The sequence below is a fragment of the Eupeodes corollae genome, chromosome 3 (genome assembly GCF_945859685.1).
Source record: "Eupeodes corollae chromosome 3, idEupCoro1.1, whole genome shotgun sequence".
In the NCBI taxonomy this organism is placed as follows: Eukaryota; Metazoa; Arthropoda; class Insecta; order Diptera; family Syrphidae; genus Eupeodes; species Eupeodes corollae.
This window is the reverse complement of record NC_079149.1, coordinates 13,720,496-13,734,186: the sequence shown is the minus strand read 5'-3', so window position 1 is coordinate 13,734,186 and position 13,691 is coordinate 13,720,496. Positions and strand designations below refer to the sequence as shown.

The following is a 13,691-nucleotide window of genomic DNA, read 5'->3' as shown; positions in this document are numbered from 1 at the left end:
CACGCTGCTGCGGCACCACATAACCTACAATGAAATCTAATTAAGGTCATGTTCTGACAGTGAAAGATTCGAGAAACAGGTCCTGAAATATTAATTCTGCACTTTATAGGTACACTGTACCTACTCATAGGTGCATCACATCGTGGGAAAGAAATCTATAAGGTCTTCTTTCTTAGTTTCCGACAAAAAATTTATAATGTTAACCATAGTTTCAGTGAGAAGAAAGTGAGAGAGATAGAAAGAATGTGAAATTAACTTTATATGAAAGTATCTGCACTCGATATGGCCTTAAAGACCACATTTTTACTAACGTACTTCGTTCAGTATCTATATAATGTATAACTGAACGAAGTATGATGAAATGCAACAACTTTTTTCCCGAGGGATGAAACAAGGAACGTTTCAAACAGAATGTTCAGTTCATGGTTGCTTTGATATAATGCGAAGAAATGGAAGGAAAATTAAGTTGCAACAAAATCGACGTGACGAGATTAAAATAAAATAAATCCAAGATAATCTAGGATATGGTTGGGTAGGGTATACATAAGCAAGGGTTTTCCTTCAAGCTTTAACCACCATTAAAGAACGATTGGATGCATTTTAAATATGATCATCCGTGAACATTGATTATTTAAGAAATACACTTGCATGTATTTTTTCTATGATACTTATAGGAAGCATAGGGACATTCATTTCGGGGTTTTAAGTTGATAGGACATTTGACACCTGTCAAAATCACTTTTACTTACTTACTTTAGCTCCCTCCAACTTGCTTGGCCTGCAATGCAGTTGTCACCTTTTCGAAGGGTATGTCCAATCCATCGCCACTTACGTCTTCGTATAATAGATTCTATAGGTTCCTGACCTGTCCTTCTATGAAGGACCTCATTTGAAATACAATTTGGCCAGAAAATGCTTAGTATGTAACGAAGACATCTATTTACGAAGGTTTGCAACTTTCTTGTTATCGCTGAAGTAACCTTCCAAGTGATCAGGTTCCGGGGCTGATCATTTTTGTTTTGCTGGAATTAATTTTCAGCCCCACAACTTCTGCTTCTCTCTCCACACTTGTTGTCATTTGATGGAGATCGATGATCCTATGAGAGAGTAAGCAAACATCGTCCGCGTAATCCAAGTGCTTTAAATAGAATGTCAAAGTCCATTGGATCCCTCCGTTACCAGACAGAGATGAGCGCAGTACGTCGCTTATCACCAACAAAAATAATATTGGCGACAGAAAACAACCCTGTCTGACTCCGCTTCGGATTTCCAAATCATCTGACAACCTACCATCGTGCAGAACGTGACACTTGGATTCATCATATGTTGCTTTAATAATGGCATTTAGTTTTTCTGGGATGCCTCTCCTCCGCAAAGCTAACCAGATATACGCCCTGTTAACGCTATCAAAGTCGAGGCCTTCTCGAAGTTGATGAACAGCAGGTGTATTGGTGATCGATATTCAACGCACTGCTCAGTAATGATACCCAGGGTGTTGATATGACCAATACAGGAGGATCCAGGCCGGAATCCTGCTTGTTCGGAATCGAGTGTGGCCTCAAGGTGTTCTCTGATGCGTTCCAGTATAACTTTTGTTACTATTTTGGCAAGGGCATGTAGAACGCAAATTCCTCTATAGTATTCGCATTTTTTAAGAGCTCCTCCACTCACGGCAGAAGCTGTCAATAACCAGGCTTCTTTTATGAGCGAATGAAGCAGTTTGCTTGATGACGGTGGCGCTGCTTGTAAAAGCTCTGAGGAAATTCCATCAAGTCCTACCGCTTTGTTGTTCTTAAGTGATTTAACTGCGGCAATGATCTCATCCTTACTGGAAGGTGCGGTTCGGGCTCGGGAATTAGTTTCTTCAGGCGCTTCAGAAGGTATCGACTGCAAGTTGTTTGCAAACACTCGGTTTAAAACCCAGGAAAAGTGTTCTTTCCACCTTCTGACTTTCTCATCCACCGAACTTATCACAATACCGTCTACTTACTTCACCAGGTGTTGCTTTGAGCTGTGTGTACCGGTAAGCTCTTTGGTTATTCTGTAAACGGTCCTTCTGTCGCACCTGTTTGAAGCATTTTCTGCTTCTTACGTGAATGCGTTGATGTAGTTACGCTTGTCACGGCGCACATTGCGGTGAACCTCTCTCTTTTTCATAGGATTCGAGGATTCCAGCTCGTTTCTTTCTTCCCCTTGTGCAGCAGTTATTCGAGCCCTGATTGTTTGCGTTCGTTGATCGCTGCCCAAGATTCTTCTGAAAGCCAAGTGTTGTTGCTTTCTTTTTTCCGACTGACTATTCCGTCAGGACCTGAAATGAAAACATTTTTCACAGCATTCCAATGGTGTTCGATGTCGTCATGTACTGTGCTACTGATTGTTCTTATTTGTGTGACAGGTGGTTGCTAAATTGTTGACGGGTCGTGGGATTCTTTAGCCTGGCGATGTTGAATTGGGGGCTCGTGTTGTTTCGTTGGATCTTCGAACTGTAGATGTACGTAATCTTAGGGTAGCTATCATTAATGACTGAATCACAAACACGCTTCAGCTTCGGCTTCGTCTGCGTTACGGTAGGCCTGCTTCGAGGTTGCTTTGAATGACATTTCTATTATTTCATCCCTCCAAAGAGCAAATATTTTGTTTGTTGACATTTTTTTTACACCTGTTGAGCTGTCAGACAGGGCAAATGTTCAGATAATTGAACTAGAGCTTCCGTTTTGAGTCACGTTACGTTACATTACATTCTTTTCCTTACGAATGTCAAACAAAACGTGAGGTCGAAGATCCATTGTGATAGCATGCATTGAATTCCTATGGCTGAACTCGTAAACGTCATGTGAAGCCGAAGCTGAAGAGTGTTTGTGATTCAGCCATAAGTAGTGCGTTGCAGAAGTCAATGAACCTCTCATCATTATCATTGCACTTCGTAAGCAACCATCACATGCCTTAGCCGGTTGTTGTTAGTGACAACCTTAGCATTGAGGTCGCTCATAGCCAAAATTATATCTCCGCGGGGATTGTTGTTGTAAGCGGATCCTAGTTGACCATAAAAGCATTCTTTCTCTCCCTCAGATGCAAGCTCCGTCGTTGCGTAACACTGTGTAATGGTGACGGGTCGTACTCTACTAAGAAACCTAGTTTTGATAAGCCTTTCCAAAAGAGGCTCCCACGAAATAAAGCTTCTGGTTGCCGTTTTTGTAAGGAGTAACTCAACTCCAGCTTCTCGAGCGTTTCCTGGGTCATGACCAGAGTAGAGCAGTACAGTGTTACGTGTCGGTGACTTGTATTTGCCCGATCCCAACCATCGCACATCGCTTAACCCTAAGATATCTATCCTGTTCCGCATAAATTCTCTCTCTAATTGGATTAATCTGGCATAGTGCGGATCTTCACTTACTGTGTGCAGAAGCGTCCTCACATTCCAGAAACCAATCTTTGTCCGGGTACAATAGCCAAAAGTCGTCAACGAGTTATCATTAATTATCCAAGGCGTAATTTCGGTTTCTGTATCGAGATGGTGTTTAGTTACGAAGAGTACTAATCTCCGTAACCCATCCTGAAGAGTCAGGAAACTTCGCCCTTGCAATTTTTGCTAACTTATGTACATTGGGATACACAAATCATTGACAGGGTGCCACCACGATGAGGTAAAGCTAGAACTTCGACATTGCAAGAAAGTTGCATTGCTGGCATAAACCAAGTTTTAGGCAATCACACAACTACCCGATCTGCCATGCCGCAGGCACCCAAAATGTCAGCTGTCATTTAAAGTGGCATAATATAAGCCTACGATAATAGATCGCTTAATAATGTAATAATGCGTTAATATTATAAAAAATGTCTATAAGAAATTTGTAATTCAAAAGTAACCACTTTTCGATTTCCCGCTGTGATCAATAATTAAACTTCTTCAAATAGACGTAACAAACTAATTCTACTTCATATTTGCGTAAGGTTCTTAAAGATATAGTTTCCAACTTTCCTTATTGTTTATGTTAGAAATAAGACATCCTCTTAGTTTCAATATAATAAATATTCCTTCTATTATTTTATCCTCCTTGAACTTTTGTAGCGTTACTACAAACTCCAATCTCTAGTTTAATAATTGATGCATGTAGGTAAGGCAGTTTCATAAGAATTAAAAAACAAAACTGTTGAAACAAACAGTACCAATACTTGATTCTGGTAACTGAACCAAATGTCAAACATTAATATAATTGAGATTATTTTCTTATGACTATTGTGAACTATTGCAGATACTTTGAAAAATACTAAAAATCAAATTTATAGTTAAAAGGTTTAAATTAAAAATGAATGCATTTTAGTTTAAAAAAAGACAAAAACCATCTTTGTTGAGTTGAAATGGGTTTTAAATTTGACATTTATCTTGCTCGAACTTTTCTAGCGTTACTAAATATTTTAATCTCTTTCCTCTACCCATTCTTGAATCTTCTCTGGCTTCCAACTAGACAGTGTCTTAGGTCCACCACTTTTTATTTTTGTATAAGTATTGTTGAGGTGGTGACCAAAGATCTTTACTGTATTCAATTTTTACCAAAAATCATTTCCGTATGAACATCTCTGACAGATTTCGGTTCCTTAAAAAACTTAATCAAATAAATCGAGACTTCAAAAAGTTGATGACTTTTGCATATTAAAAGAAAAAAACTTTTTGCGGTTGGCTTTCAAATTACGTTTTTTATCACAGCTTGCTTCTCAAGCGTTGTTTAAATAGATTTACTTTATTGTAATAGAAAAACAGAGACAATAACCGAGATTGTTATTAATTCTACCTTTTTAAATATTTACCATCGTAGCTGAGTTCACCCATCCTTTCCCTTTTCACCCTAGGTAAATCTATCCAACTTTATAAATTTATATTTAATCAAGTAAGTAAAAAAGTAAAAAGCCAGCCACTCTATTTATCCTTTAAACTTTAATTTGTCTCACCCTTAAACGGTGATGATTTGGATACAACAAAACCTTTGTTTTATTTAAAATGGAAACCCTAACCCCGATGTTTTTATCTTGTCATGTCTGCAAAATTTCAAAATGTACTATCTCCATAACTTAAAAGAACCTACCCTTCTTTTGTATATTTAGGTATCCTTTCTCTACCACTTAATGCTTCGATTTATTTTATTAATTAATAAATATTAAGGATTCCTGAATATAGCAAGTTCAACAGAAATATTTCAAACCAAAGCAGAAACTTGATGGAAAACATTTCTTTTCCATTATTTTCGGGAAGTAGAAGATTTTGATAGATTTGTTTTAAGGAAAAATAAAATATTCCAGGGATTTTTTGTAGCAGGAAAAAGGCATTTCATCGAAATTATTTTCCTTTCTCAGATTTTGATTACTATTTTATGTAATTAGTCACGTCCAGAGATTCTTTATTTCATATATATGACGTTGACGTTGATTGAAAGTGAAGTGTTTGTATACGTAATAAAATCCTCTTAAATCCACATAAATGCTTTCTCTTCAAAAAAACACAATTTCAACAGCTTCTTGCACATCATTCAAACACTACATTGCCGACCGACCGCACGAAAGGGTGAGTCACAACCATAACCATCACCACCTTGTCAAATAGCCAAGGAAATGACTTGTACATGATTAATTAAATAAGCCGAAAATTAATCTTTCCGAACCTCCAATAAAAAATAAACAAAGGAATACCACCCAAAACAACGTTATTACACAATTTTATCGAAGACGAACAAAAAAACAAATAAATAATAAGACCTATTAACAACACACTTACTTAGAACTACAAAAACAATTACGTATTATAATATGTTCGCCATCAGAATAAATAACAAACCATTATTGTCCTTCTATGGTAATAATTTAGGTAAAATTATGTACATATGGTAATAATGATTACGGTTGAGGTGAATGCACGCTGAAGTTCAAATCTCCTCCTGTCAAGATTCTATAGGTGCTGTGTTTTTCATTGTGAATTTTATTAATGTCATTTTCCGGTCAGTTCTGATGTTCGAACTCTTCTTTTGCACTCATTCCACTGTAAGCTGATTTTTTTTGTGTAAGTAAGTGAAAGATCCAGAACTGTCAAAATGAAAATTGTATTTCTTTTTCTGCTCTATGGTTTAAAGTTGACTTCTTTTCGGACTTAAAAAGAAAAATATGTTGACAGTTACTCTCTGTCACCTGTTAACCTTTCAAAAATGAATAAGAAACTCGATTAAAAATGGCGGATTTCCCTAGCACCATTCTGTGACAGTTGGGGCAGTGAACAATTTCAAATTGAATTTGGATATCCCAAATAAATATATAATTTATCAATTCTTGTATTGTTTCGTTGTCCAAGTATTATTTCTGTCACGAAAAGTATATTTTGTATGCATACGTCGTTTTTCCCAAATTTCAATCGCTTTTTTTAATGAACTGGAATAACAAAATACCGCTTTAGGTCGCATTACTCACCGCCTAAAATGTTAAGTATATGTACCTATATTGATTTATTAATGATGTGAATTTACAATTGGCCTTAAGCTATCCTCAAAAGCTTTACCTTTTCTATCGTCATCGTCGTCGTCGGTCCTCGGTCGTCGGCAAATAAATCAAAAAGTTACCAGGTAGAGATTTGTATTTCCTGTTTGATTTTCCCTTTTTTATTTTCTATACGATATAAAGACAAAGCATTTTTTTATTGACTTTGGCTTCCTTTCCCTTCATGTTTCATCTTATTCCATGTTTGTCCTTTTTTTCTGTTACTGTACTAAAGCCATTATGTTCTAAAATAACTATAAGCGGTGGAGTCGGCAAGGTAGGCGGCGGCGGCGGTGGTGGCGACAAGGACAACGACACAGGATAGGAGTCATCTATAATGGAAGTTTACAATGTGCCAGGTCACATAACAACAGTCATTCTTCCCCTACCAATTTAGCATTTTTTTTTGTGAACCAAGTGCGTGATAGAACATTAGGTTGTCTTTTCTATGGCCCATAAAATATTTAAAAACAACGAAAAACTAAGACAAAAAAATACCAACATAAATACAATATGCGTGCAGGATGTATGTAGTATCTGTATAGTCGTATGGAGAAGGACGAAGCATTTTATTACTTTTCGTCAATCAATTAAACTTGTTTATGTTTAGAGCTTCTTCGGATACCTCCTGCCTAAAAAGGGCTTAGCAAAAATAAAAAAACAAAATGGAATAACATAAAACTTCTTTACCTCCATATGTATGATCCTTCAATGAAGAGTGTATAGTAATTGTTATCACTGAGTTATGGTAAACAAAAGGTCACTATTAAAACAATAAAAAAGGTCCCAAAGTTAAGCAGATTATCTGAAAAGACACATTATTGAATATTTTAACACTCTAGGCTTTAAATGAATATACTTTTATGTATTTTGGGGTGTTTTAAGAACAATAACAAACAATTTGCGTAAAAACAAACACTACATCTTTGAATTGAGAGTTTAATTATTGATGCATGTAGGTAAGGCAGTTTAATAATAATTAAAAACAAATTGTTAAATCAAACAGTACCAATAATTGGTAACTGAATCAAATGTCAAACATTAAAAATAATCCAGATAATGTTCTTATGACTATTGTGAACTATTCGGGATACTTCGAAAATACAAAACAATAAAATTCAAAATAGAAGTCAGAATTAATTTTAAAAAATACAAGAACTTTAATTTAATTTTATTGAGTTGAAATGGGTTTTAAATTTATTTTTGATATTTACGTGTGATGACAGCAATTTCTGGCTGAATTTTTTGAACTTAACGAAACTTAACGAATTTAGCTTTAGTAAGATAAGGCCGGGCATTCACTACACAATCATGATCCAAAAAAAAATGTTGTGTTGCTTTTGAAGTTAACTGAGTTAAAATAAAAATTGATTTTTACTCAAGTCAATTCGTAAAGTTATTTATGTCATGAATGGCCGTCCTAATTTTTTTTACAAAATTTTAACAACTTTATCTTTATTTAAGGATGGCCGCGATGGGAATTCTTTGGTAAATTTGGATTGAAATAAACAAAACCCGATTAAAAATATTTTTGCTTTTCTTGCCATTTTTGTTTGATAAATTTCACAAGAAGAAAATGAACTCGATAAACTTAATAATTCATTTAACACTGCTTCCATATTACTTATTTACTTTAGATGGCTCTACAGTCCGGGCGGACATGGGCCTCATCCCACATGCGTCTCCAGCCATCTTGGTCCCAAGCTAGCTGTCTACAGTTTTGCACGCAAAGGAGTCGCGGTCTTCCTCTACCACGCGCGCCGTCCCTCGAGATTGGATTCGAAGACCTTTCGGGCTGGAGCGTTGATGGCCATTAGCTCTTCATGACCTAGCCATCTAAGCCGTTGGATTTTAATTCTGCTAACTAGGTCAGTGTCGCTGTACAGCCCTTACAGTTCGTCGCTATATCTTCTCCTCCATTCTCCATCTATGCGTACGGGACCAAAAATCACCCGAAGAATTTTTCTCTCGAAGCATCCTAAGACGCTCTCATCTTTCTTTGACAGGGTCCAGGCCTCAGCGCCATAAATGAGAACCGGGATGATGAGTGTCTTATAGATGGTGATTTTACATGTTCGAGAGAGGACCTTACTTCTCAATTACCTTCTAAATTCAAAGAAGCAGCGATTTGCGCGAGTTATTGTTCGTTTGATTTCAGCGCTGGTATCGTTGTCTGTATTAATAGCGATGCCTCGGTAGACAAAGTCCTTAACTACTTATAGGTTACAGCTGTCCATGGTGACGTTTTGTCCAAGACGTCGTCGTTCAGTGTCCCTTTTTTGATGACAGCATATAGTTGGTCTTGCCCTCATTGACCACTAAACCCATCTTCTTCGCTTCCGTCGCAATGCTCAAAAACGCTCCACTGACATCACGCTTTGATCTTCCAATTTCCAATTATGTCAATATCATCTGCGTATCCGAGTAATTGGATGGACCTTTGGAAGATTGTTCCACTAGTGTTGACGGTTGAGTTTTGTACAATTCTTTCCAGAACGATGTTGAAGAAGTCGCATGACAGTGCATCGACTTGTCTAAATGCTTTTTTGACATCAAATGCATCGGAAAGATCTTTCTTGATAGAGTAGCGTTCATTCTCCATCGTCATTTTGTACAAACGGATAAGTTTGACAGGGATGCCAAAACTAGACATTGCTAGAGCTTTTTCCTATGGATTTAAAATCGATAAAGAGGCGGTGGGTATCGATTCGAAGCTCCTGGGTTTTTCCAAGATCTGCAGTACTGTGAATATTTGGTCGATAGTGAACATTCCTAGTCTGAAGCCACACTGATAGGGACCAATCAGGTTGTTGACGAACGGCTTCAGACGTTCACATAATACGGCAGAGAGGATCTTATATGCAATGTTAAGGAGACTAATGCCTCTGCAGTTGGTGCAACTTAGAAGGTCTACTTTTTATGTATCGGGCAAACTATGCTGAGATTCCACTCATCGGGAATGCTTTCTTCCGACCATATTTTGCATATGAGTTGGTGCATGCTCTCTACCAAGTCATCACCTGCTGCTTTAAATAGTTTTGCAGCGATACCGTCAGCTCCAGCAGCTTCACCTAGGTTGAGTGGATCTATTTCCCTTACAGCGGAATGCGGTTCGTCATCGCCGTTATATAATTGGAGAAGTGGTCTTTCCATATTATCAACATCGACTGCAGTTCTACTACGATGTTCCCCTGATCGTCTTTACAGGCTTCGGTTCGTGGCTGGTACTCTTGGGAGGTTTTTTACCTTTTGTTAAATTTACGAACCTCATTCCTGTTGTGACATCCCTCTATCTCCTCGATCGCGCGCTTCTCATGCTCTCTTTTTTTCCATCTAAGAAGCCGGTGTTCCTTTCTCCTCTTCTGCTCGTAGAGCTCGCGAGCAGCTCTAGTCCTTTTGTGCAGCGGCGTTTTGTATGCCTCTTGTTTCGCTGCGTGCGCTTGCCGGCATTCGTCGTCAAACCAGGGGATTCGCTGTGGTGACCGTGTGAAACCTAGCACTTTAGAGGCGGCATCTCTGATGGCTGCAAGGCAATGTTGCCAATGGTTTTCAATGCTTAATGCAGCCAGCATAGGGCTCCTTAAGAGGTTATTAGAGACTCGATCGGAAAAGGACATGGCAGTCTCTTGCTATTGTAGCCGTCGAAACTTCTCACAGTACTTCCTTGTTTTGGCATGGACGGGGATATCCGTAGCCGTACCTTGGCTACAACGAGGTAGTAGTCCGAGTCAATGTTGACCCCTGAGAAAGTTCGGATATCCTGTATAGTGTCGTGGATTTGTGAACTGCATACTAGCTACCAGAACGTCTTGCCCCGCAGCGAAATCGATCAGCCTGAATCCGTTGTCGGAGGTGGTGTCGTGTAGACTGTATCTCCCCATTATGCCACCAAAGATGTCTTCTCTTCCTATCTTGGCGTTTAAATCTCGTAAGATAGTTTTAATGTCATAGCCAGGGCACTGCTCATAAGTCTTGTCCAAGAGCTCAAAGAATATGTCTTTGGTGTCTTCATCTTTCTCCTCTATTGAAGCATGCGCGCACATTAAGCTTATGTTGGCGACTTTAGCCTTGATGCGGATTGTCGTGATGCGCTCGCTCACACTGTTAAAACTCAAAACTTTTTGCCTGAGTCTAGTTCCATCAACAAATCCACACCCAAATAGACGCTGTCTATTTATATGTTCTCGGTAGCAGTCGCCTTCGCAAACTTGAATACACATTGTCTACCATTTGAACATCAATATTAGGGGAAGAATTAATTCTTAAATATTATGACACAATCCAAACAAATAAAAAAGCTCATCATGTCAATCACTCAAAAATGTTGATCCCCAAATTCAATTTCAAATTCAAAATAAATTAATGGGGTTTTCCATGGGTAAATTCAGATCTCCTTCAAAAACTGATTTTTTTTCATGGCGCATAGATCACGGTAAGAATAGTGCAGTAGAGCTGTCAAACTTCCAGCTTAAAATATTTTAAATATGTGTTAGTAGAAGAAAACTAACACATGTTTAAAATATTCTTAAAAAAAAACCCTGAAATGTGATCTTAAATCAACAATACATTAACTTATTTAACAGAAATAGGGACAATTTTTGTGTTTTGACAGATCTAGATCAAGAATAAATTGATTTATTTTATCTCCATAGAAAACACCCCACATATAAACTCGAAAAAAAATCTGTTTTAGAAACAAAAACTGCCACTAAAACATTCAAGTACTGCATCTAAACAGGACTTAATATTTAAAATTTTAAACAAACACACTTAGAGCGTCAAATCTGTCGAAAATCGGAAATAAATTAATTTGTTTTTCTAATGAAAACCACAGTTAAGTTATTGACATACTTCATCTGATCCTGACTTAATAATTACAGTTCGATTTACTCAATTTATCGAATCCAAGCTTAATCTACATTACCGACATGTTAAAAAAGACCCTTTAGTTGACAGAAAATAGCGCTTTTGAACTATATTAAATTTCCTCTTGTAAGATCTTGATAAATTAATAAATTAACTACGATTGGCAAATGTTCTCTGGGTCTCCAATTTTTGTGCTTTTGAGCAATCAACTGTGGATTTTGAGAATGTTTGCTTGGCGGTGTTTTCAACACTTTTTAACACATTACCCACATTAAACCCTTATTGATATGATTTTTTTTGTTAACTTCCTGGTTTCTACTTCAATAAACTCAACCCTTGAAAGCTTTAACTCAATCATCAGTGTCACTGATGCGTTTCGTAAAGGGAATACATAAAATTTTGTATATGCAAACAAAAATAAAAACACATCAACCGTTATAATGTTCATATCCATACACTCTAGCGGTAAATATTCTGTCTCAGCAAACATTATAGTAAAATGTGCACAAACCCATCACAAAATGTCAATCTTTAGCTTTTTTTATGAATATATTTTTTTTTTGAAAATAAGATAATTGTGTCAATATTCCTTTTATTTTTCTTCTCTCCATCAGGCACGATACCAGCTACCCCAGAGAACATCACAGTGGCATTTCTGACTCCAACCACTGTACGTGTATCCTGGCAAACAAATCTGCATTCAGAATTCGTTGACAAGTATATTGTTACGTATAAACCAACGGATGATAGGTAAGTTAAACGTTCTCCATTTTGGCGTTTATACCATATAGACAATGTATGCGCATAATATAGTAAATGTTTATTGTTTTTTGTTGTTTCAAAATACATTTTATATATTTATGTGTTTTCTTGATACATTAATGTATATGTGTTATTAAAAAAATACAGTTAGACCCGGATAAGTGTCATTGAAAACTTAAGAGGATTTTGTAAGTCTCAAAATTTGGCATTTATCCGGGTTTCACTGTAAATAGAGTAAATACATTGCATACACAACATTGTCCAGATAATATATCAACATTTATAGCTACACATGCGTCTCCTCGAAAAGTTTTACGCAAATGGGACCATTATGGCTGAATCACAAACACGCTTCAGCTTCGGCTTTTTCTGCGTTACGGCGGGCCTGCTTTGAGGTTGCATTGAATGACATTTCTATTATTCTCGAAAGAATAAATATTTTGTTTGTTGACATTTTTTTTAAGCTGTTGAGCTGTCGGACAAAGCAAATGTTCAGCAAATTTTGACTAGAGCTTCCGTTTCGAGTCACATTACGTTACATTACGTTCTTTTCATTCCGATTGTCAAACGAAACTTGAGGTCGAAGCTCCATTGTGATAGCATGCATTGAATTCCTATGGCTGAACTCGTAAACGTCAGGCGTAGCCGAAGCTGAAGAGTGTTTGTGTTTCAGCCATTAGCTTTTGCTTGCAACCTAGAATGGATTTAAAAAATCTTCCCAACACTGAACGGATACAATAAATAAACTTAATACAGGGTGGATCAACAGTGATTTCCTAATTTAAAGTGATAATCACGTATATAGACCAATAATTCAATTAGATTGGTCCTCAATTAAGCGCTGGTAAATCCCTTAGTTTGAAGTTTTATAAGGTTAAATTAGGAATAAACTGTTGCTCCACCCTGTATTTGAATAGTTAGCATGTTTTGTTAAATGTCGCTGCCTTTATTGTTTGTTTTGAGAACCGCCTCACCCTTTTGGAGAACTTTTTGTTTTGTAATTCCTTATCTGTCATCACCACCGCCATAACCACATTCAGCTTCATGGCTATTTTATTGAAAAAATGCGAAAACTTTTTTACTTTCGAAAAAGTTTCTTGGAACTCTCCCATTTTCAATCAACCATTGGCAAAAGTTCTGATATTAAGTACTGCTCCTAAGTGGTTGCTTTATTGAATTAACACTTGAGGTAAAACTAATGCGAAAAGGATGAGCCAGAAGTACTTTTGTGATGGATTGATAGTTTGACAGGCGCGGATCTAAAAGTAAAGTTTCATGCAATTTCAATTGAAAATAATTAATTGTCAATTGAAGTTTTGCACTGAACTCACTCATCAACAAATCACAGGATAAATACAAATCTATTAAACAATACACAATGGAACCTAGTCTGGAGATCCGCTCTTGGATGCTAAACAAAACCTCATCAAAGTTTTGAACTTCTACCATACATAATTAAAACAATGACGTAGGTACAGATAGAATAAACCAAGAATCACTCGTTGAAAGTTCATTAAAAATGTATGCTATCATCGAAGACTTTCTCA

The 13,691-nt window shown here is 36.9% G+C and overlaps 1 protein-coding gene across 7 annotated transcripts in view; it reads left to right on the top strand.

Annotated features, from left to right (window-relative positions):
* LOC129952972 (uncharacterized) overlaps positions 1-13,691 on the top strand; it is a 141,520-nt gene that overhangs the window by 62,198 nt on the left and 65,631 nt on the right. For all 7 annotated transcript variants that reach the window (XM_056065963.1, XM_056065962.1, XM_056065972.1 and 4 more), the window contains one exon: positions 11,997-12,132. In XM_056065963.1, the coding sequence (XP_055921938.1) occupies positions 11,997-12,132 (136 nt within the window). The remainder of the gene's footprint in view (positions 1-11,996; positions 12,133-13,691) is intronic.